Below are 25,275 nucleotides of genomic sequence, written 5' to 3' on the forward strand. Positions count from 1 at the left end.
GTTGATCATCGCATGATGTTGCTGTTACTGTATACAATGTTCTCCTGGTTCTGCTCACTTCACTCAGCATCAGTTCACTTAAGTCTTTCTGGTTTTCCTGAAATCTGCCTGCCTATCCTTTCTTATTGCACAATATTATTCCATTACATTCATATACTACAACTTGTTCAGCCATTCCCCAATTGATGGACAACCCTTCTATTTCCAATTCTTTGCCACCACAAAGAGAACTTCTAGCAATATTTTTGTACATGTGGATCCTTTTCCCTTTTTTATGATCTCTTTGGGATACAGACCTAGTAGTGGTATTACTGGGTCAAACGATATGCACAATCCCATAGCCCTTTTGGCATAATAGGAAGGAGGCATTTATTAAGGGTCTACTTGTACTGAACTGTGCTAGGCATAGACAAAGCATTGGGGTAAGTGCTTTTCCAGACATCTCAGTTGGTCCTGCCAGCCACCTTGGCAGGTATGTACCATTCTAATCCTCATTTTACAGTTGAGGAAATTGGGATAAACAGGGGTTAAATGACTTGCCCCGGGTCATAAAGCTAGCAAGTGTTTGAGGCCAGATTTGAACTTGTCTTCCTATCTCCAGGCCTAGCACTCTATGGTTCTACTTAGTAGCTGAAAGTCACATGGGTCTTCTCTGGTCAAACAATATTTGGAGTCAGTTCTGGGTGATAGATTTTTTGGAAGGACATGGACCATCTGGAGGGTATTCAGAGGAGGGCAGCTGGCATGGAAATGAACTCCAAGAAAATTCCATATGACGATCAGCTGAAAGAAGTAGGAGTGTTTAGCCTAGAGAAGAGTAGGCTCAAGGTATTTGAAAGGTAGTTATGTGAAAGAAAGATTAGGCTTGTGTCACTTTGCTCCAGGGGATAGAAAGGTGGAGTGGAGTGGATGTGCAGAGAGTTTAGGCTTAATAAAAAGGAAAACAAAAAAAGCTAACATCTTAACAACTGGCACTCTCCAAAGCATAATGGACTGCCTCCTGAGGCAGCTAACTTCTCCTAATCGGAGTGCCCACCAGCTGGACAGCTATTTGCTGTCTGTTCTGTAGATGAGAATGTAGTTCACTTATGGGTTGGATTAGATCATCCTTGAGTTCTCTCCCAGCTCTTGTGGTTATGTGAATATAATGTATTACTGATGGCTTCTAATATCATAACCTTTGAACCTCAGAGGTGGAAGGGGCCCCCTTTTCTATTTTCATTCTTTATCTCTGTCTTTAAAATATTTTTCAGGGTTATTTTTATGTAGTATAATGCATAGACTGTTGGACTTAGAGTCATGAAGACCCCTGAGTCAGAATATTCCAGGCCTTAGAACAGTGCCTGACACATAGTAGGCACTTAATAAATGTTGATGGATTGATTTTTACCTCAGACACTTTATTAGCTGTGTGACCCTGGGCAAGTCACTTACTGCCTTTCAGCCTCCGTTTCCCCATCTGTAAAATGAGAATAATAATAGTATCTGCCTCACATGGTAGTTGTGAAGAGCAAATGGAACAGCATCTGTAAAGTGCTTTGGAAACCTTGAAGTGCTATGTCAGTGCTAGCTATGGTTATGATCATGATCTTCATTTCTGGATATATCCCTTTGCCCTCTCCTACCCACCAAGTTGTCCCTTATAAGAAAAAAAGCAAAAAAGGGCAGCCATATTAACCAATGCCACAGTTGAGTCTGATGATATATTCAATGCTTCACACACATGGTAACATGGAGTGGTGGAAAGAACCTGCGTCTTGGAGTCAGAAGACATGGGTTCAAGTCTAGCTCTCCCACTCCCTAGTTTTAAGATGTTAATTAAATCTCTCTCCTTCTCTGGGACTTGGCCACTCCTACTATAAAAAGAAAGGCTTGGATTTTATCATCTTTGATAGGCTTTTAATCCTGTGATCTCTTGGGCAATGTGGGATAGCCTCCAATCTGTTGTGTTTTGCTCCACGATGGTAGGATTTATTTGGTTTCCTTTTATTTCTATCCTTGCCATCCAGTACAGTTATTGGCTCACAGTAGGTGCTTAATAAATGCTTGTTGGTCGACTGAATCCTGATGTTCCTCTACTTTTCCCACCCAAATTCTGCTCCCTCTCTTCCATGCACTTAACTTTATGTCTCTGTGGTTACTTCATCAATGTTTGTGGAATGAATGGATGAATGAATGAACGGGCCCTCTAGACATACACACACTCCTGGGAGACTAGAGGTTCCTTCAGCTCTTGAGATCTCACATAGAGGAGGGCAGAATTGCTCTTCTGAGGTTTTTGTTGTGGTGGCATAGCATAGCACCTGGCATACAGAAGGCATGTAATAAGTGCTTGTTGATCACTTGATGGCTATCAGATGATGACTTTTCTATCTTTTTCTCCTAGGCTTGTTCTATCTCACTTCCAGGATAAGGACACAGATGCACAAAGGTAAGCTGCTTCCTTCTATTAGGAATTAGAAGATGGTGGAATAAGCAGGGCTGGTGAAGGTAAAGAAAGTCAGTAATCTCTAGGAAGTTCATTGGTAGTGAATGGTTTCTCAAGATCTTGCTAGGCAGATATTCTCCTATTCCTCTGCTCAGTGGAGTGGAGTGAGATACTGTGATCCATGATGTGGGGCAATTTGTGAAGGAAGTGGCATTTCAGGCTCAGATATGGAAGACACCTAGTCTGGTCTATATTAGAGTTAGACTCCCTTCTACAATATCCCTGGCAAATATCTATTCAACATCTGTTTGAAGAATTCAAGTGATGAAGGACTCACTAACTCCCCTACCAGCCCCTTTCCATTTTGAGGCAGTTCTCATTGTTAGCAAGTATTTCTTTCCATGGAGTCTGACATTACTTCTTTGTACATGACTCACATTTTTCCTAGTTTTTCTTTTGGGCATCTTTTCTACATGACAACCCTTCTTCAGTTAGCTATTTTCTTGTCCTCTAAATCTTTTTTTTTCTAGTTTTATCAGCTAATTATTGGGTGGCATGAACTTTAACCCTCCTTACCATTTGGATTACTGTTCTAGAAATGTTCATGTTCATCATTCAAAGAATCACAGGAAGTGGAAAGGGGGGAAATCTTTCTTTGAAAGATCAAAGAAAGATCAGGCTTTTATCATACTCTTTGGATCATTACACTCCCACTCCAGAAAAAAAAAATATCTAAAACAAAGTTTGGGTATGATTCATGTCTAGGGATGTTTTCAAAAGGGATTTCCTAAAAGGGATTAATGGAGATCTTTCTAGGAAAATTACTCAATGAGCAGAGTAGTACATAACAGATAAAGGACAGTTTTTTATTTCTTCCATCACAAAAGAGATGCTTAAAATACAAAAGACTCATAAGCAAATACTGACAAATACTTAAAATATGAAATGGTAATTCTGATTATACTCTACTAGGAGGTAAGGAGAGGTCTTCAGAGAGAATTTTTTTTTTTTGTGGGGCAATGAGGGTTAAGTGACTCGCTCAGGGTTACACAGCTAGTCAGTGTCAAGTGTCTGTGGCTGAATTTGAACTCAGGTCTTCCTGAATCCAGGGCCAGTGTTTTATCCATTGTGCCACCTAGCTACCCCCTTTACCTACAAGTAAATAATTATGTCTTATAGACACTTTTTTATATTTGGTTTCTTTCTTTCTTTCTTTCTTTCTTTCTTTCTTTCTTTCTTTCTTTCTTTCTTTCTTTCTTTCTTTCTTTCTTTTTGGTGGGGCAATGAGGGTTAAGTGACTTGCCCAGGGTCACAAAGCTAGTAAGTGTCAAGTGTCTGAGGCCTATTTTGAACTCAGGTCCTCCTGAATCCAGGGCCAGTGCTTTATCCACTGCACCACCTAGCTGCTCCCCCCCCCCCCCTGGAAATTTTTCAAGAATGTTTGACAGATATTTCACATTCTCCTTGGATCTGCAGTGTTTGAGCAAGCAACTCAAGGTTTATATTTCCTTGCCAGCCATATATGTATGACTCATCCCTCTGGCAGGGGTAATCTTCTTTTCTGTGTGAGATTTAAAATTGGATATTAGATCATAAATCTCCCCTACTTAACCTTTCCCTTAATTTATCTCCCAGACTAGTAAATGGAAGAAACTTTTGGTTTTCTAGATAGACCTTTTATTGTTATTGTAGTCACAAGGTGATGTTGATTAGAAGGATAGGAAAGTAGAAACACAATACAAATCATCTCAAGTCTAAGCTTAGTCTATATTCCTTATAAAAACTCACCCAAACCGAAAGGCCACCTTTGGAGAGAGACCGTCTGTGCAGCGCCGTCAGGAGACCAGCCGAGCAGGCCGAAGCCCCACTTCCGTTCTCCCCACCCCGGAAGTCGAGTGCGCCGCAGGCAGTGTGACGTGCGCAGCAGGAGGACTGTTCATCTCCTCCCCAAAAGGGTGGTCCTTCAAAAACTGGCGTCTTTCAGTTATCCTAACCGACTGTTAAAAACCTTTCATATTTTTTTTACCACATCTGAGAAGAGTTTAGTTGTAGGGAATACTTCCTGTTGGGCAACCAACCCTCAATTAAAGGACTCTCTCTTGAGCTCATGATGTAACCAATACTAGAAACATCCATCTTTCATGATCAATATCTGGCCACTTATATTCATGGAAAGAAACACAGAGCAGAAAAGGCAATTGAAATATAGTCTCAGTCCCACAAGAGCACATTTAGAAGTAGAAAAGAGAATGAGAGCACACCTTGTTTCTTTTAAAGCCCACTAAGTGGACACTCTTCTGGCCAGTGGCCTATCACCTTCAAAAGATCTCCCAGTGATGGGGATAATGAAGAGCCAACCTGGGTCTCCTGGTCCTACATGCCCTTTAATAAGGGGCCAGAGTGCACTTGTTAGTGGAAGTGTCCCAAATGCATTACCAGCTCCTGGGGAAGTGTTCCAATTCAAACACTTCCTTACAGGTAGAGTTTAGAAGGGATTCTTCTTCAGGTTAGACCAGGTGGCCATTGAGGTCCTTTCTGACTCTGTAATCCTGTGATTATGTGAAGTAATTGTAAGTGAATTTGAGAGGGAGGGGACATTGACAATGGGAGGGATCTTCCATGACTTCTCACAAGAAGGGATCTCTAAGAAGCAGAAGGGAGGAAGGGGTGAATGCATTCCAGGCATGGGACTTGTAATACGGGCTTTGTTATTCTTATTCATATAATTTGGAGAGCCCCATGTAGCCTACCTGCACCTGAGTGTCTAATGGTTTCCCTGGAAACTTCCCTCCAGTTTTTCCATCATCTGGACGATGCCTGAACTCCATGGCCTGCCCACATAATTCAAACTGCATAGATACGGGAAAAGATTACTACTGTCTCTGTTACCCTGGATTTGCATTGGCCTCTGGAGACCGTGTCTTCACTGACCCAAATAACAAATGTGAAGGTAAGAGATGGTGGAACTAAGAGTGGGGGATGTGTATGTGTGTGTGTGTGAGTAAGTATAGGATCATGGGTAACATAATCCAGATTTAGCATGTGGATAAATCAGGAGACTCTGAGGCTCCATGGGCAGAAGCCTGTCCTTGAGAGAGACAGACAGGGGCTGGTAGGTGACACAGAGTTGTCTGGGGAAAAGTGAAGTCAACAGGCATTTATTAAGCATCTGCTATATGCCAGGAATAATACTAAATGTTGGGGATACAAAGAAAGGCATGTTAAGGGCTAAAATTCTAGCTATTCTGTCTAAAATATATAATGAGTGGTCACCAATAAATTATAAGATTTAGCAAGAGTTAGACTTTTAAGCGTTTATTAAGGAGAATAAGAATTTGGTAAAGAGAGAAAGGCCTAGATTCTTATCTATTAAAGGGATAGTGCATTTCTAGCCCCCTTCTCCACCAGCATCCCCAGGAAAGAGAGCGAGACAGAGATCCCAGCTCCCCCTTCCTCCTCCCACCAGCAAAGGTTACTTCCTGACACCAAAGAAAAGCCGCATGGCCCTGCCCTCAAAGACCTTCCTTTCATGGCAGAGCTTTTCTACAATAAGTCTCCAGCAGGTGGTGTCATTCCAGTTGTTACAGGCAAAGACTTGGTCTCTGTTCTCAAGGAACTCACAGTCTACTTAATGGGAGAGACAGCATTTAATAACTAGTTAAATACAGAATATATGGAGGGTGTCTCGGGGGAAGGGTCTCGTAGGTGTTGGGGAAAAGGAGAAAGGAATCTGGCCTAAGGTGAGGTTTGATTTGAGTCTTGAAAGAAGATATCAGATGGAGGTGAGGAGGGAGAGCACCCCAGGCATGGGGGATAGCCAGCAAAAAGGCAGAGAATTAGGAGAGGGAGTGTCTTCTGTTAGGAAGCTAATGTCATCAGATACTGGAGTGTATGGAAGGGAGAATAAAGAATAAGAAAACTAGAAAAGTAGGAAGGGTCCAGGTTGTGAAGGGCTTAAAAAGTCAAACAGAGGTGATTTTATAAGCTCAGAAACACTCAGGCAGAAGGGTACTTCTGATTGCCTTAGTAGGTGTTTCTAATTCTGGAAGAGTGCCTGAGAAGACGCTGAAAGGGCTCATGGGGAAGAAGAATCTAAATGGTTCCAATTGGTCCTAGAAGGAAGAACTAGAAACAATGGGTCAGAGATAGGCAGAGGAGAAGGTGTAGAGAGGCAAATTTCAGCTCAGTCTAAGGAGGGAACTTCATTACAATGGGAGCTATTTAGCACTGGAACAGGTTCCTGAGGAGTCTGGGAGTTCTCCATCACTTGAGGTCTTCCAGGAGATGCTGATAACCACTTATTAGGGATACTATAGAAGGGAGTCCTGCTCTGGTCTAGGTTGGACTAGGGGGTCTCGGAGGTTTCTTTCAACTCAGAGATTCGGAAGCTCTGGGTTTCCTTCTTGGTACCTAGAGGAAAACTGCTGATACTAACTTTTTTTGTGAATATTTTGATTTCCATTTACAACCAGAAGCCCAGAAGCCTTGGTGTGAATAACTCTTGACCAAATTCACCTTCTGCCTTGATGTGGTTGTATCTTCCCAAAGTTTCCATCTTTATGGTCCCAATTTCAACTACACCAGAATCCCAGGGAGGTAAAACTCCACCCGTAGTGCCAGTTTCACCTTCAGGAGAAAATCAGACATTATTTGTGTTGGAGTTTTCTTGGGTTGATTTATTTATTCAGCAGCTAGGCAGTATAGTGGATAGAGCATTGGACTTAGAGTCAAGAAGACCTCAATTCAAATCTTGCTTTAGACAACTAGCTTTGTCACTATGAGCATAACCTCTTTCAGCCTCAGTTTCCCCATCTGTAATATAGGAATAATAATAGTACTCACCTCATAGGAATGATATGAGAACCAAATAAGATAATGTGAATTAAGTGCTTTGCAAACTTTGAAGTGATCTATAAATACAAACTATTATTATCATTATCTTTGGTGTATAATTTCTGTTTGGGGGAGGTCTGAAAGGTTGTGAGGTTTGGAGAAAATGTTTACTCCACCATCTTGTTGTTCATGTGACCCAGAAGTGTATTATTATCATCTATCACCTAAATACTCATTTCCTGAGTGTGGACTACAAGGCCAGTTCTGTGGTAGAGTTTGGGAGAGTATGCAGAAAAGTGTGAGAAATAATTTTTCTACTCAGAGGGGTTTTGGTGTAGTTGGAGATATAGTAGTATCTACCTCAATATAATTGTAAGGACATAATAAGAATTGTGAGTATTTATACAGCACTTAAGATTTACAAAGCAATTTGCAAATATTATCCCATTTGATTCTCACAACCACCCTGGAAGGTAGGTGCTATTATTGTCCCAATTTTTCAAATAAGGAAACTGAGGCTGAGAGAGGTTAAATGACTTGCTCAAGGTCACACAGGTACCAAATGTCTGAAGGAGGACTCCTAAGTGTAACACTCTATCCACTGAGCCATCTAGTTGCCTGTGGTATCAAGAATAGCTGGGTGCTCAGGCGGAATGATGTGGTGGCAAGAGCCATGGATTTGGAGTCAGGAAGACCTGTGTTGGGATCCTGGTATGGTTATTTATAACCTGTGTGACTTCATACAATTTCCTTAACCTCTCTCAGCCTCGATTGCCTTATTTGCATATAACAGTGCTCTATACTGTTCTACTGTTTCCCTCCTGTGATAGGATAGATCCAAAGATAGAATAAGCCAGTGCTCCCTTGACATGGGGAGTACCAGTAGACTATTTAAGGTCTGAGGCACTTCGTGGATGAGATGGGCACCTCCCAGACTTTCTCCCTTCCTCCCTACATGTCAATCATTGGCTCCCACTTGCTGATAACTCTTTTTTTTTTGTGAGGCAATTGGGGTTAAGTGACTTTCCCAGGGTCACACAGCTAGTAAAAGTCAAGTGTCTGAGGCCGGATGTGAACTCAGGTCCTCCTGAATCCAAGGCCAGTGCTTTATCCACTGTGCCACCTAGCTGCTCTGATAGCTCTCTTCTTGATCTAGGCAATTAACATACCTCAGACCTCAAATTTGTGTTTCAATGGGCAGTTGAATTAGATTTGTAAATTCATTATTTTTTTTAAAGCCTTGAGTGGGTGAAGAGACCATTAAAATGCAGGACTTGGTGAACACACTGTAACCATCACTTTACGATCAAACCTCCTGGTAGGTATTGTCCCATCATTAACCTGGTTTCCAGGACCATTCGCATGCATTTCACTGACATTTTTTCCCCGTCATTGACATTTTGGAAATTATTTTGTTCATCTGGGCTTATTCCTTATGTTCCCCAACCTGGTTGGTCTCCCTGACATGTCTCTGTTCTAGTCCATTCTCCACTCAACTGTCAAAGTGATCTTGCTAAAGCACAGGTCTGATCATCTCTCTCCTCCCTGCCCCCAACCCAGTAAACTCCAATGCTTCCCTTTCTCCTCCAGCATCAAAAGGAAAATCCTCTGTTTAGCTTCCAGAGTCCTTCATAATCTCTTCCTGCCCCACCCTCCCCTGCCCCACACCTTCCAGCTTTCTTACTCCTTACACCCACTCTGCCCATGTCCTTTGAGCCAGTGATACCATCTTCCCTGCTTTTCCTTGCAGAAGATACTCCATTACTAGGCTCAGGGCATTTTCTTTTCTTCTTTTTTCTTTTTTTTGTTTTTGGTGGGGCAATGAGGGTTAAGTGACTTGCCCAAGGTCACACTGCTAGTAAGTGTCAAGTGTCTGAGGCTGGATTTGAACTCAGGTCCTCCTGAATCCAGGGCCAGTGCTTTATCCACTGCACCACTTAGCTGCCCCCAGCTCAGGGCATTTTCACTGACTGTCTCCCATACCTGGAAGGGTCTCCCTCCTCATCTCTGTCTCCTGGTTTCTCTGGCTTCCTTCAAATCCCAGATAAAACCCCACCTTTTACAGGAAGCCTTCTCTAATCCTCCTAAATTCTAGTAGCTTATTCCTTCTTTGAATTATTTCCTTTTTATCCTGTATATAACTGGTTTGTACATATTTGTTTCTGTGTTGTCTCCCCAATTAGACTATGAGCTCCTTGTGGGAAGGGGGTATTTTTTGTCTCTTTTTGTATCCCCAGTGTTTAACACAATGCCTGGCACATAATAGGCATTTGATAAATGTTTATTGCCTGACTGTGGGATTACATTGTATTTACTCATGCTTCAGCTGTGATGCTGCATAATCCTTCTCTCTACATTCCAGATGAGGATGAGTGTGCAGATTCCACAGTGTGCCCACCATATTCCACCTGTACCAACACCCCTGGAAACTATACATGCACTTGCAAACGCGGTTTTGTAAGGAGGAATAGGAAAATCCAGGCTAAGCATCTCCACAATATGGAGTGCCAAGGTGAGTAGGGCTGGAGGGGATTCCTGCAAAATATAAGTCTTGTTTCTTTGTTTTTTGCAGGGCAATGAGGGTTAAGTGACTTGCCCAGGGTCACACAGCTAGTACCTGTCAAGTGTCTAAGGCAAGATTTGAACTCAGGTCCTCCTGAATCCAGGGCTGGTACTTCATCCTGCCCTGCGCCACCTAGCTGCCCCCTATAAATCCTATAAGTCTTGTTTCAATGAAATAAGGTCTGGAAATGAATGAATTTGAACCTGGCTCTATTTAGATGGCTGGATAGATCTCGATCTCCCTCCCTCTCCTTCCCTTTCTCTCCCTCTCTCCCTCTCTCCCTCCCTCTCTCTCTCTCTCTCTCTCTCTCTCTCTCTCTCTCTCTCTCTCTCTCTCATGTAGGACACACCCTCATATCCCAGGTGAATCTTACTGATGGCATCCTATGAATTCCCCATGGACTAGTCACTCAGTGCACTAGAGAATTCCTTCAGTTTAAAATTTTTTTATTTTTTTAGATAACCCATGAAATACTTGAACTATGTATCCTTTATCTCACTTCTTGCCTCATGTTTGGCTCATCTCTTTTTACATATCATGCATCTTTCCATTGCCTTTTGAGTAACTGGTAACTTGAATTTCTCTTAAGAATATGATGTCCCATAATTGGCAGTCCTATTATATCACTGGAGGAGTAGTAGTATGAAAGCTATGGGGCTTCCTGGCAGTGATCATCTTGAGAGACAGCATGGGACAAGAGGAAGAAGACTATATTTGGAATCAGGGGTCTTCAATTTTTTGGCTTTTTAAAATTGGTAAATTTAATTTAATTTTAAAAAAGAGACTGGGGTGGGGGAGGCAGCTACGTGACGCAGTGGATAAATCACTGGCCCTGGATTCAGGAGGACCTGAGTTCAAATCTGACCTCAGACACTTGATACTTACTAGCTGTGTGACTCTAGGAAAGTCACTTAACCCTGATTGCCCTGCAAAAACCAAAACAAACAAACAACAACAACGGAAAAAAAAACAAAGAGAAAAAAAGAGACCATATCTCACTCAGGTTGGAAATTTAGGGACCACTTATGGCCTCAACCTCATTACTGATTGGCCCAGGAACTTTGACATGCTTCCTTTTTCACCTGGTCTGCTTTGTCCCTCCTTAGCCAACCCAGTGGTCCCTATTCCTGGGGACTCAAGTTATTGTTGCTAGACTTAGTGTGGACACTCTATTTGCTTAGCTTATTGCAGTTTAGAACTCTGGAGCTCAAGATTCACCAGCGTCATCATCCCTGGTGTCTGGGATTATAGGTCTGGGCCATTATACCTATCTATTCTGAATTTCTAATCCCTGTTTTGCCACTTACTATCTGTGTGAGCTTGGGCTTCAGTTTTCTCATCTGTAAAATGAAGGGGTTGGACTCAATGACTTCTAAAGTCCTTTCCAATTGTAAATCTATGATCCTATGATCAATGAGAATGCTGTACCATTTCTCCAGAAGCTCTCCTTCTCCTCTTCAATTCCATTGCTAGTTTAAGGTTAAATGTACTGATAGACTAACTCCAAGGTCATCCCTCCATTCATTATCTCACTGCCTTTTTGATCTGGAAAATGTGCATTGTTTATTCACTTTGTTGTTCCAGTGTGAATGATTATACTTAATTCTTTTGAATGATCAAGGGTCTTATTGAGGAAACTGTAATGTTGGAGAAAAAAAAAATTACCACCATCAGAGTGAACAGTTGGCTAGTAAACTGGATTTGTTTCGTTGTTTTCAGTTGCTTCTGACTCTTCATGACCCAGTTTGGGGTCTTCTTAGAAGGGACACAGGAGTGGTATACCATTTCCTTCTTCAGCTCCTTTTACTGATGGGGAAATGGAGGCAAGTGATTGATTAGCTCTTAGTAAAACCATTTCCTTAAATGGTATAGCAGTTAGCAGTTACAAAACATGTTCCCCCCAACCCCACCCCCTTCAAAAAGCTGGAGCACATTCTTTCACAAATACATGCCATGTCTGTGGACCAAGAGCATGATCTTAAAGAACAATGGCAGGGAGGTGCACATTTATGTAAGATGTGGCTAAGGAAACTCACAACTTCAGGGACCTCCATATGTGTTCTGTACAGGTTCCTCAGCTGGGCTTGACTCTCCATGGGGTATGGTGCCTCCAATGGACTCCCTGGGTTTGCCCCTTGATGGACTCCAGGCCCAGCTGTAATCCTTGGCTGGGTCACTGCTGTACTCTTCTAGAAAGAATAGAGACCCTTAGTCTAGGACAAGCAGAAGCCTCTGTTGGGCTTTGGTTCTGAGGGTTATCACTTTCCTGAAAATCACCTGGCAGGATAAGGTACCAGACAATGAGTTCCTTTCTTGAACTAAACTGCCAAGCATTCATACTCCAGTGCAGAGAGTGCAATGCCAATGGACTGGCACATTATTCAAATGTCAAAAGACATTTGCCTAAAAGACTTATTTCATGGAGAATTCACATGACACAGAAGCTCACATAGTGGTCAGAAGAAGTGATACAAGAACACTCTCAAGGTGTCTCTGAAGAACTCTGGAATTGATTGTATGACTTGGGAGACACTGGCAAAGGACCTCTCAGCAGGGTGTGCTCACATCAAAGAAAGCACTGTGCTCTATGAGTGAAGTAGAATTGTTGTATCTCAAAAGAAGACTGAGATGTTCAAATTTAGAGCCATCTCCACTCCAAATGTCCTATTTGTGCCTGACATGTAGTAGAGTCTTCTGAGCTCCCATTCGTCTGATCAGTCACAGTTGTACACTTTAAACCTTGACTCCAACAAAGTGATGCCATTTTGGTCCTCTTCAAGAATGAAGGACACAAACCAACCAAGCAACTAACCAAGCAACCAAGCAACCAACTAAGAAACCAACCAAGCAACCAACCAACCAAGCAGCCAACCAACCAAGCAACCATCACTTAGCAGTAGGAGGTGGGAGAATAGAAGTTTAGTCTTTTCTCTTGACAACTCCTTCTGGTTTAGAGCTGGGTCCCTGTGGTGAGAGAACTCACCCTAACTTGTAGTGGCCCCTGCAGAACCTTTCCCAGATCTTCATCTCTGCATTGCATAACCAGGCAATGACTGTTTGTCTGATAATCACTGATTTCTCTGAGGTTCAGGGTTCCCATAAAAAAAACCCAACAAACTCCAAGGTTTTCTGGTTAGTCTATGAAACTGAAGGACTTCAGATCTATGTCTTCTAGATATTCTCCCCCCCCTCTCTCTCCCTCTCCCTCTCTGCTTCCCCCCTTTCCTTTTCATATAAAAATGAGTTACTCAAACCATCACATCCTGTACAAAGCATGGAATGGTCCACTCACACCACAAGGGGACTCACTCTTTAGTAAATTCTAAATATAATCTGAGTAGGAGGCACCTTTACTTCTTTGTAATTTGCCCATTATGACCTCCCAATTTGTTTAAGTCTGAAAGGTCACACATTTACGTAAGAAAAAAACTTCCTTACAATTGGGAGCTTAAATTGGAGCTAAGTGAATGTGCCCCTACAGGAGTCAGTGAGTTCCCCATCACCTCAGATCTTTCAAGAGCAGCTAGATGGCCATTTGTTGCAGATGTTAGGGAAGGGATTCCTGCTTTGGTTTAGGTTGGACTAGCAAGTCTTTGAGGTCCCTTCTAACTTAGAGATTCTAAGGTGTTGTAGGTTTCCTTTTCAGCTCCATAAGGGAAGGTTACCAATACTAGCTTCTCTGTAAATGCTGTGATAGGGGACACAGTGGATAGAGTACCAGCCTGCAGTCAGTAAGATTCCTCTTTTTGAGTTCAAATCTCGTCTCAGACGCTTACTAGCTGTGTGACCCTGGGTATATCACCTAATGTTGTTTGCCTCAAGTTCCTTGTCTGTAAAATGAGATGGAGAAGGAAATGGCTAACAACTCTATTTTTGCCAAGAAAATCCCAAATGGGATGATGAACAGTCAGGTATGACTGAAATGCAAACAAAATGCTTCCAGCCTTGGTCTGGGGAACTCTTTTGACCAAATTCACCTTCTACCTAGATGTGGATGAATGTTCCCAGAGTCCCAATCCTTGTGGTCCCAATACCAACTGCACGAACCTCCTTGGAAGATATAAATGCAGCTGTTTGCCTGGATTTTCTTCTCCCAGTGGAAAATCTTGGATCCCTGGTAGGACAGGCCCCTTCCAATGTACAGGTAATAATCATAGTGCCATTGATGCCTTGATCTTGTGTCTAGAATTGTCTCACCTGGACTTAAGTACTTTGTGACTTACTAAAAACATTTCCTCCTTTAACTGCAGATATTAATGAGTGTCTCAGTAAAACAGCCTGCCCCCAGCATTATACCTGTCAGAATACCCCAGGGAATTATGCCTGTACCTGCAGTGCTGGCTTCATCATTAGGAACTCTCAATGTGAAGGTACCAAGGATACTAAAACATGATCCATCTTAGAGTGTTCTTGGGTGCATTTTTCCATTCATCCAAAAAATATTTTATTGCCTGAGTGATTCCCATTCACAACTATAAGCATAGCAGCCTTGGTCTAGGGAACTCTTTTGACCAACCTCACCTTCTACCTAGACATGGATGAATGTTCCCAGAGTCCCAATGCTTGTGGTCCCAATACCAACTGCACGAACCTCCTTGGAAGCTATAGTTGCAGCTGTTTGCCTGGATTTTCTTCTCCCAGTGGAAAATCTTGGATCCCTGGGAGGACAGGCCCCTTCCAATGTACAGGTAATAATCATAGTGCCATTGATGCCTTGATCTTGTGTCTAGAATTGTCTCACCTGGACTTAAGTACTTTGTGACTTACTAAAAACATTTCCCCTTTAATTGCAGATATTAATGAGTGTCTCAGTAAAACAGCCTGCCCCCAGCATTATACCTGTCAGAATACCCCAGGGAGTTATGCCTGTACCTGCAGTGCTGGCTTCATCATTAGGAACTCTCAATGTGAAGGTACCAAGGATACTAAAACATGATCCATCTTAGAGTGTTCTTGGGTGCATTTTTCCATTCATCCAAAAAATAATTTATTGCCTGAGTGATTCCCATTCACAACTATAAGCATAGCAGCCTTGGTCTGGGGAACTCTTTTGACCAACCTCACCTTCTACCTAGACATGGATGAATGTTCCCAGAGTCCCAATGCTTGTGGTCCCAATACCAACTGCACGAACCTCCTTGGAAGCTATAGTTGCAGCTGTTTGCCTGGATTTTCTTCTCCCAGTGGAAAATCTTGGATCCCTGGGAGGACAGGCCCCTTCCAATGTACAGGTAATAATCATAGTGCCATTGATGCCTTGATCTTGTGTCTAGAATTGTCTCACCTGGACTTAAGTACTTTGTGACTTACTAAAAACATTTCCCCTTTAATTGCAGATATTAATGAGTGTCTCAGTAAAACAGCCTGCCCCCAGCATTATACCTGTCAGAATACCCCAGGGAGTTATGCCTGTACCTGCAGTGCTGGCTTCATCATTAGGAACTCTCAATGTGAAGGTACCAAGGATACTAAAACATGATCCATCTTAGAGTGTTCTTGGGTGCATTTTTCCATTCATCCAAAAAATATTTTATTGCCTGAGTGATTCCCATTCACAACTATAAGCATAGCAGCCTTGGTCTGGGGAACTCTTTTTTGTTTGTTTGTTTTTGAAAATGCTATTTTATTTTATTTTATTTTTTTATGTATAAGGTATTTTATTTTTTCCGTTACATGTAAAGATAGGTCTCAACTTTTGTTTATACAAGCTTTACAATTTCAGATTTTTCTCCCTCCCTCCCCTCCCTTCCCCCTCCCCTAGACAGCAGGTAATCTGATATAGGTTATATCTATATATCTCTATACATATACATATAGATATAGATATATACACACACACATATATATATATACATAATAACATTAATCCTATTTCTGCATTAATCCTGTTACAAGAGAAAAAATCAGAGCAGTGATGCAAAACCTCAAAATAGAAAAAAAAAAACAACAGCACCCAAAACAAAAGAAATAGTATGGTTCAATCAGCATCTATACTCCACAGTTCTTTCTTTCTTTTTTTTTCTTGGATTTGGAGATCCTCTTCTATCATGAGTTCCCTGGAACTCTTCTGTACCATTGCATTGGTGAGAAGAATATAGTCCATCACAGTAGATCAACACACAATGTTGATGATACTGTGTACAATGTTCTTCTGGTTCTGCTCATCTCACTCATCATCAGCTCACGTAAGACCCTCCAGGTTTCTCTGAACTCTTCCTGCTCATCATTTCTTACAGCACAATAGTATTCCATTGTATTCATATACCACAACTTGTCCAGCCATTCCCCAATTGCTGGGCACCCCCTCAACTTCCAATTCCTTGCTACCACGTAAAGAGCAGCTATAAATATTTTTGTACATGTCGGTCCCTTTCCCCCTTCCATGATTTCTTTGGGCAAAAGACCTAAAAGTGGAATTGCTGGGTGAAAGGGTATGCACAGCTTTATCGCCCTTTGGGCATAATTCCAAATTGCTCTCCAGAATGGTTGGATCAGCTCACAGCTCCACCAACAATGCATTAGTGTTCCAATTTTCCTGGGGAACTCTTTTGACCAACCTCACCTTCTACCTAGACATGGATGAATGTTCCCAAAGTCCCAATCCTTGTGGTCCCAATACCAACTGCACCAACCTCCTTGGAAGCTATAGTTGCAGCTGTTTGCCTGGATTTTCTTCTCCCAGTGGAAAATCTTGGATCCCTGGGAGGACAGGCCCCTTCCAATGTACAGGTAATAATCATAGTGCCATTGATGCCTTGATCTTGTGTCTAGAATTGTCTCACCTGGACTTAAGTACTTTGTGACTTACTAAAAACATTTCCCCTTTAATTGCAGATATTAATGAGTGTCTCAGTAAAACAGCCTGCCCCCAGCATTATACCTGTCAGAATACCCCAGGGAGTTATGCCTGTACCTGCAGTGCTGGCTTCATCATTAGGAACTCTCAATGTGAAGGTACCAAGGATACTAAAACATGATCCATCTTAGAGTGTTCTTGGGTGCATTTTTCCATTCATCCAAAAAATATTTTATTGCCTGAGTGATTCCCATTCACAACTATAAGCATAGCAGCCTTGGTCTAGGGAACTCTTTTGACCAACCTCACCTTCTACCTAGACATGGATGAATGTTCCCAGAGTCCCAATGCTTGTGGTCCCAATACCAACTGCACGAACCTCCTTGGAAGCTATAGTTGCAGCTGTTTGCCTGGATTTTCTTCTCCCAGTGGAAAATCTTGGATCCCTGGGAGGACAGGCCCCTTCCAATGTACAGGTAATAATCATAGTGCCATTGATGCCTTGATCTTGTGTCTAGAATTGTCTCACCTGGACTTAAGTACTTTGTGACTTACTAAAAACATTTCCCCTTTAATTGCAGATATTAATGAGTGTCTCAGTAAAACAGCCTGCCCCCAGCATTATACCTGTCAGAATACCCCAGGGAGTTATGCCTGTACCTGCAGTGCTGGCTTCATCATTAGGAACTCTCAATGTGAAGGTACCAAGGATACTAAAACATGATCCATCTTAGAGTGTTCTTGGGTGCATTTTTCCATTCATCCAAAAAATAATTTATTGCCTGAGTGATTCCCATTCACAACTATAAGCATAGCAGCCTTGGTCTGGGGAACTCTTTTGACCAACCTCACCTTCTACCTAGACATGGATGAATGTTCCCAGAGTCCCAATGCTTGTGGTCCCAATACCAACTGCACGAACCTCCTTGGAAGCTATAGTTGCAGCTGTTTGCCTGGATTTTCTTCTCCCAGTGGAAAATCTTGGATCCCTGGGAGGACAGGCCCCTTCCAATGTACAGGTAATAATCATAGTGCCATTGATGCCTTGATCTTGTGTCTAGAATTGTCTCACCTGGACTTAAGTACTTTGTGACTTACTAAAAACATTTCCCCTTTAATTGCAGATATTAATGAGTGTCTCAGTAAAACAGCCTGCCCCCAGCATTATACCTGTCAGAATACCCCAGGGAGTTATGCCTGTACCTGCAGTGCTGGCTTCATCATTAGGAACTCTCAATGTGAAGGTACCAAGGATACTAAAACATGATCCATCTTAGAGTGTTCTTGGGTGCATTTTTCCATTCATCCAAAAAATATTTTATTGCCTGAGTGATTCCCATTCACAACTATAAGCATAGCAGCCTTGGTCTGGGGAACTCTTTTTTGTTTGTTTGTTTTTGAAAATGCTATTTTATTTTATTTTATTTTTTTATGTATAAGGTATTTTATTTTTTCCGTTACATGTAAAGATAGGTCTCAACTTTTGTTTATACAAGCTTTACAATTTCAGATTTTTCTCCCTCCCTCCCCTCCCTTCCCCCTCCCCTAGACAGCAGGTAATCTGATATAGGTTATATCTATATATCTCTATACATATACATATAGATATAGATATATACACACACACATATATATATATACATAATAACATTAATCCTATTTCTGCATTAATCCTGTTACAAGAGAAAAAATCAGAGCAGTGATGCAAAACCTCAAAATAGAAAAAAAAAACAACAGCACCCAAAACAAAAGAAATAGTATGGTTCAATCAGCATCTATACTCCACAGTTCTTTCTTTCTTTTTTTTTCTTGGATTTGGAGATCCTCTTCTATCATGAGTTCCCTGGAACTCTTCTGTACCATTGCATTGGTGAGAAGAATATAGTCCATCACAGTAGATCAACACACAATGTTGATGATACTGTGTACAATGTTCTTCTGGTTCTGCTCATCTCACTCATCATCAGCTCACGTAAGACCCTCCAGGTTTCTCTGAACTCTTCCTGCTCATCATTTCTTACAGCACAATAGTATTCCATTGTATTCATATACCACAACTTGTCCAGCCATTCCCCAATTGCTGGGCACCCCCTCAACTTCCAATTCCTTGCTACCACGTAAAGAGCAGCTATAAATATTTTTGTACATGTCGGTCCCTTTCCCCCTTCCATGATTTCTTTGGGCAAAAGACCTAAAAGTGGAATTGCTGGGTGAAAGGGTATGCACAGCTTTATCGCCCTTTGGGCATAATTCCAAATTGCTCTCCAGAATGGTTGGATCAGCTCACAGCTCCACCAACAATGCATTAGTGTTCCAATTTTCCTGGGGAACTCTTTTGACCAACCTCACCTTCTACCTAGACATGGATGAATGTTCCCAAAGTCCCAATCCTTGTGGTCCCAATACCAACTGCACCAACCTCCTTGGAAGCTATAGTTGCAGCTGTTTGCCTGGATTTTCTTCTCCCAGTGGAAAATCTTGGATCCCTGGGAGGACAGGCCCCTTCCAATGTACAGGTAATAATCATAGTGCCATTGATGCCTTGATCTTGTGTCTAGAATTGTCTCACCTGGACTTAAGTACTTTGTGACTTACTAAAAACATTTCCCCTTTAATTGCAGATATTAATGAGTGTCTCAGTAAAACAGCCTGCCCCCAGCATTATACCTGTCAGAATACCCCAGGGAGTTATGCCTGTACCTGCAGTGCTGGCTTCATCATTAGGAACTCTCAATGTGAAGGTACCAAGGATACTAAAACATGATCCATCTTAGAGTGTTCTTGGGTGCATTTTTCCATTCATCCAAAAAATAATTTATTGCCTGAGTGATTCCCATTCACAACTATAAGCATAGCAGCCTTGGTCTGGGGAACTCTTTTGACCAACCTCACCTTCTACCTAGACATGGATGAATGTTCCCAGAGTCCCAATGCTTGTGGTCCCAATACCAACTGCACGAACCTCCTTGGAAGCTATAGTTGCAGCTGTTTGCCTGGATTTTCTTCTCCCAGTGGAAAATCTTGGATCCCTGGTAGGACAGGCCCCTTCCAATGTACAGGTAATAATCATAGTGCCATTGATGCCTTGATCTTGTGTCTAGAATTGTTTCACCTGGACTTAAGTACTTTGTGACTTACTAAAAACATTTCCCCTTTAATTGCAGATATTAATGAGTGTCTCAGTAAAACAGCCTGCCCCCAGCATTATACCTGTCAGAATACCCCAGGGAGTTATGCCTGTACCTGCAGTGCTGGCTTCATCATTAGGAACTCTCAATGTGAAGGTACCAAGGATACTAAAACATGATCCATCTTAGAGTGTTCTTGGGTGCATTTTTCCATTCATCCAAAAAATATTTTATTGCCTGAGTGATTCCCATTCACAACTATAAGCATAGCAGCCTTGGTCTGGGGAACTCTTTTTTGTTTGTTTGTTTTTGAAAATGCTATTTTATTTTATTTTATTTTTTTATGTATAAGGTATTTTATTTTTTCCGTTACATGTAAAGATAGGTCTCAACTTTTGTTTATACAAGCTTTACAATTTCAGATTTTTCTCCCTCCCTCCCCTCCCTTCCCCCTCCCCTAGATAGCAGGTAATCTGATATAGGTTATATCTATATATCTCTATACATATACATATAGATATAGATATATACACACACACATATATATACATAATAACATTAATCCTATTTCTGCATTAATCCTGTTACAAGAGAAAAAATCAGAGCAGTGATGCAAAACCTCAAAATAGAAAAAAAAAACAACAGCACCCAAAACAAAAGAAATAGTATGGTTCAATCAGCATCTATACTCCACAGTTCTTTCTTTCTTTTTTTTTCTTGGATTTGGAGATCCTCTTCTATCATGAGTTCCCTGGAACTCTTCTGTACCATTGCATTGGTGAGAAGAATATAGTCCATCACAGTAGATCAACACACAATGTTGATGATACTGTGTACAATGTTCTTCTGGTTCTGCTCATCTCACTCATCATCAGCTCACGTAAGACCCTCCAGGTTTCTCTGAACTCTTCCTGCTCATCATTTCTTACAGCACAATAGTATTCCATTGTATTCATATACCACAACTTGTCCAGCCATTCCCCAATTGCTGGGCACCCCCTCAACTTCCAATTCCTTGCTACCACGTAAAGAGCAGCTATAAATATTTTTGTACATGTCGGTCCCTTTCCCCCTTCCATGATTTCTTTGGGCAAAAGACCTAAAAGTGGAATTGCTGGGTGAAAGGGTATGCACAGCTTTATCGCCCTTTGGGCATAATTCCAAATTGCTCTCCAGAATGGTTGGATCAGCTCACAGCTCCACCAACAATGCATTAGTGTTCCAATTTTCCTGGGGAACTCTTTTGACCAACCTCACCTTCTACCTAGACATGGATGAATGTTCCCAGAGTCCCAATGCTTGTGGTCCCAATACCAACTGCACGAACCTCCTTGGAAGCTATAGTTGCAGCTGTTTGCCTGGATTTTCTTCTCCCAGTGGAAAATCTTGGATCCCTGGGAGGACAGGCCCCTTCCAATGTACAGGTAATAATCATAGTGCCATTGATGCCTTGATCTTGTGTCTAGAATTGTCTCACCTGGACTTAAGTACTTTGTGACTTACTAAAAACATTTCCCCTTTAATTGCAGATATTAATGAGTGTCTCAGTAAAACAGCCTGCCCCCAGCATTATACCTGTCAGAATACCCCAGGGAGTTATGCCTGTACCTGCAGTGCTGGCTTCATCATTAGGAACTCTCAATGTGAAGGTACCAAGGATACTAAAACATGATCCATCTTAGAGTGTTCTTGGGTGCATTTTTCCATTCATCCAAAAAATATTTTATTGCCTGAGTGATTCCCATTCACAACTATAAGCATAGCAGCCTTGGTCTGGGGAACTCTTTTTTGTTTGTTTGTTTTTGAAAATGCTATTTTATTTTATTTTATTTTTTTATGTATAAGGTATTTTATTTTTTCCGTTACATGTAAAGATAGGTCTCAACTTTTGTTTATACAAGCTTTACAATTTCAGATTTTTCTCCCTCCCTCCCCTCCCTTCCCCCTCCCCTAGACAGCAGGTAATCTGATATAGGTTATATCTATATATCTCTATACATATACATATAGATATAGATATATACACACACACATATATATATACATAATAACATTAATCCTATTTCTGCATTAATCCTGTTACAAGAGAAAAAATCAGAGCAGTGATGCAAAACCTCAAAATAGAAAAAAAAAAAACAACAGCACCCAAAACAAAAGAAATAGTATGGTTCAATCAGCATCTATACTCCACAGTTCGTTCTTTCTTTTTTTTTCTTGGATTTGGAGATCCTCTTCTATCATGAGTTCCCTGGAACTCTTCTGTACCATTGCATTGGTGAGAAGAATATAGTCCATCACAGTAGATCAACACACAATGTTGATGATACTGTGTACAATGTTCTTCTGGTTCTGCTCATCTCACTCATCATCAGCTCACGTAAGACCCTCCAGGTTTCTCTGAACTCTTCCTGCTCATCATTTCTTACAGCACAATAGTATTCCATTGTATTCATATACCACAACTTGTCCAGCCATTCCCCAATTGCTGGGCACCCCCTCAACTTCCAATTCCTTGCTACCACGTAAAGAGCAGCTATAAATATTTTTGTACATGTCGGTCCCTTTCCCCCTTCCATGATTTCTTTGGGCAAAAGACCTAATAGTGGAATTGCTGGGTGAAAGGGTATGCACAGCTTTATCGCCCTTTGGGCATAATTCCAAATTGCTCTCGAGAATGGTTGGATCAGCTCACAGCTCCACCAACAATGCATTAGTGTTCCAATTTTCCTGGGGAACTCTTTTGACCAACCTCACCTTCTACCTAGACATGGATGAATGTTCCCAAAGTCCCAATCCTTGTGGTCCCAATACCAACTGCACCAACCTCCTTGGAAGCTATAGTTGCAGCTGTTTGCCTGGATTTTCTTCTCCCAGTGGAAAATCTTGGATCCCTGGGAGGACAGGCCCCTTCCAATGTACAGGTAATAATCTAGTGCCATTGATGCCTTGATCTTGTGTCTAGAATTGTCTCACCTGGACTTAAATACTTTGTGACTTAATGAAAAAATCTCCTTCCTGAAGTGCAGATATTAATGAGTGTCTCAGTAAAATTGCCTGTCCCCAGCATTATACCTGTCAGAATACCCCAGGGAGTTATGCCTGTACCTGAAGTGCTGGCTTCACTTTTAGAGACTCTCAATGTGAAGGTACCAAGGACACTAAAACATGATCTATCTTAAGAGTTTTCTTGTTTTTTTTTTCCTTCATAAAAAAGTTATAGCCTGAGAGCCTCCAGTATGAGAGACCCTCTGATAGCATGTAAATAAATGTGGAAGATGGTCTTTTTCCTCAGAGAGGGTGTAATCTATTTGGAAAAACAAGACATATTTTCTACAATATACTTGTAAGGACATGCATTAAGAAGATGAATATTTCAAGGTTGTGGGATTCTGCTGTCCTGTGTAGGGAAGCTGGTGATACAGAAAGAGACTGAAGTTGGAATCAGAGAATCTAGCTTCAAATTCCTTCATCACAGCCTCCCTTAACTAAAACTTCTGATTCATTTGACTAGAAAGGTCTGGAGATACACACACACACACACACACACACACACACACATATACCCATACATATGCACATATAAAATTTTATATATGTATATAAAATTTTAATAAATATATATGTATTTTCTCTATGATTTCAGAAGCTGTAAAATTGATTCAACAATTAATTTTCCTTTTATCACTCCTTAAAATATCCCAAAGGGTAACTCTCTGCCCACCCTCAGGAATCCTGCTTGACTGCCAGAGATACCCCAACATCGGCTGGCTCCAGAACACCCCTGTATGTAAAATGAAGGGGTTGGAATAGGTGGTTTCTGAGATCTTTACCAGCTGAAATCCATGGTGCTAGGATGATACTGCCAATGCAGTTGCCATAATATAGAGGCATTGATCATGGTGCAGGTGGGCTGCTTGTGCCATATCACCTCTGAGTGTAACCAGAACCAGATCAAGATGTAATTGGGCAGGGGCAGCTAGGTGGTGCAGTGGATAGAGCACCGGCCTTGGAGTCAGGAGTACCTGAGTTCAAATCCGGCCTCAGACACTTAACACTTACTAGCTGTGTGACCCTGGGAAAGTCACTTAACCTAAATTGCCTCACTAAAAAAAAAAAGATGTAATTGGGCAATATTCAATAAAATAAAGAAAAATACAATAAAACATGGAAACCATTACATTAAAAAACTGTCAACATGCAGCACATGTGGGGTATATACCTCCATCTGTGGTGCTTACTAGCTGTCCTGAATTTCTAATCCCTGTTTTGCCACTTACCATCTGTGTGAGCTTGGGCTTCAGTTTTCTCATCTGTAAAATGAAGGGGTTGGACTCAATGACTTCTAAAGTCCTTTCCAATTGTAAATCTATGATCCTATGATCAATGAGAATGCTGTACCATTTCTCCAGAGGCTCTCCTCCTCCTCTTCAATTCCATTGCTAGCTCAAGGTTAAATGTACTGATAGACTAACTCCAAGGTCATCCCTCCATTCATTATCTCACTGCCTTTTTGATCTGGAAAATGTGCATTGTTTATTCACTTTGTTGTTCCAGTGTGAATGATTATACTTAATTCTTTTGAATGATCAAGGGTCTTATTGAGGAAACTGTAATGTTGGAGAAAAAAAAATTACCACCATCAGAGTGAACAATTGGCTAGTAAACTGGATTTGTTTCGTTGTTTTCAGTTGCTTCTGACTCTTCATGACCCAGTTTGGGGTCTTCTTAGAAGGGACACAGGAGTGGTATACCATTTCCTTCTTCAGCTCCTTTTACTGATGGGGAAATGGAGGCAAGTGATTGATTAGCTCTTAGTAAAACCATTTCCTTAAATGGTATAGCAGTTAGCAGTTACAAAACATGTTCCCCCCAACCCCACCCCCTTCAAAAAGCTGGAGCACATTCTTTCACAAATACATGCCATGTCTGTGGACCAAGGGCGTGATCTTAAAGAACAATGGCAGGGAGGTGCACATTTATGTAAGATGTGGCTAAGGAAACTCACAACTTCAGGGACCTCCATATGTGTTCTGTACAGGTTCCTCAGCTGGGCTTGACTCTCCATGGGGTATGGTGCCTCCAATGGACTCCCTGGGTTTGCCCCTTGATGGACTCCAGGCCCAGCTGTAATCCTTGGCTGGGTCACTGCTGTACTCTTCTAGAAAGAATAGAGACCCTTAGTCTAGGACAAGCAGAAGCCTCTGTTGGGCTTTGGTTCTGAGGGTTATCACTTTCCTGAAAATCACCTGGCAGGATAAGGTACCAGACAATGAGTTCCTTTCTTGAACTAAACTGCCAAGCATTCATACTCTAGTGCAGAGAGTGCAATGCCAATGGACTGGCACATTATTCAAATGTCAAAAGACATTTGCCTAAAAGACTTATTTCATGGAGAATTCACATGACACAGAAGCTCACATAGTGGTCAGAAGAAGTGATACAAGAACACTCTCATGGTCTCTCTGAAGAACTCTGGAATTGATTGTATGACTTGGGAGACACTGGCAAAGGACCTCTCAGCAGGGCG

The 25,275-nt window shown here is 41.6% G+C and overlaps 1 protein-coding gene across 1 annotated transcript in view; it reads left to right on the forward strand.

The window, feature by feature from the left end:
- The window catches only part of LOC122754057 (adhesion G protein-coupled receptor E1-like), a 74,586-nt gene that overhangs the window by 9,142 nt on the left and 40,169 nt on the right, over positions 1-25,275 (forward strand). Inside the window, exons 2-23 of the mRNA XM_044002093.1 lie at positions 2,387-2,431; positions 5,223-5,378; positions 9,624-9,773; positions 13,813-13,968; positions 14,075-14,194; positions 14,357-14,512; positions 14,618-14,737; positions 14,900-15,055; positions 15,161-15,280; positions 16,398-16,553; positions 16,659-16,778; positions 16,941-17,096; positions 17,202-17,321; positions 17,484-17,639; positions 17,745-17,864; positions 18,981-19,136; positions 19,242-19,361; positions 19,524-19,679; positions 19,785-19,904; positions 21,017-21,172; positions 21,278-21,397; positions 22,514-22,669. Of these exons, the coding sequence (XP_043858028.1) occupies positions 2,387-2,431; positions 5,223-5,378; positions 9,624-9,773; positions 13,813-13,968; positions 14,075-14,194; positions 14,357-14,512; positions 14,618-14,737; positions 14,900-15,055; positions 15,161-15,280; positions 16,398-16,553; positions 16,659-16,778; positions 16,941-17,096; positions 17,202-17,321; positions 17,484-17,639; positions 17,745-17,864; positions 18,981-19,136; positions 19,242-19,361; positions 19,524-19,679; positions 19,785-19,904; positions 21,017-21,172; positions 21,278-21,397; positions 22,514-22,669 (2,991 nt within the window). The remainder of the gene's footprint in view (positions 1-2,386; positions 2,432-5,222; positions 5,379-9,623; positions 9,774-13,812; positions 13,969-14,074; positions 14,195-14,356; positions 14,513-14,617; positions 14,738-14,899; positions 15,056-15,160; positions 15,281-16,397; positions 16,554-16,658; positions 16,779-16,940; positions 17,097-17,201; positions 17,322-17,483; positions 17,640-17,744; positions 17,865-18,980; positions 19,137-19,241; positions 19,362-19,523; positions 19,680-19,784; positions 19,905-21,016; positions 21,173-21,277; positions 21,398-22,513; positions 22,670-25,275) is intronic.

The sequence above is a fragment of the Dromiciops gliroides genome, chromosome 1 (genome assembly GCF_019393635.1).
Source record: "Dromiciops gliroides isolate mDroGli1 chromosome 1, mDroGli1.pri, whole genome shotgun sequence".
Classification (NCBI taxonomy): Eukaryota; Metazoa; Chordata; class Mammalia; order Microbiotheria; family Microbiotheriidae; genus Dromiciops; species Dromiciops gliroides.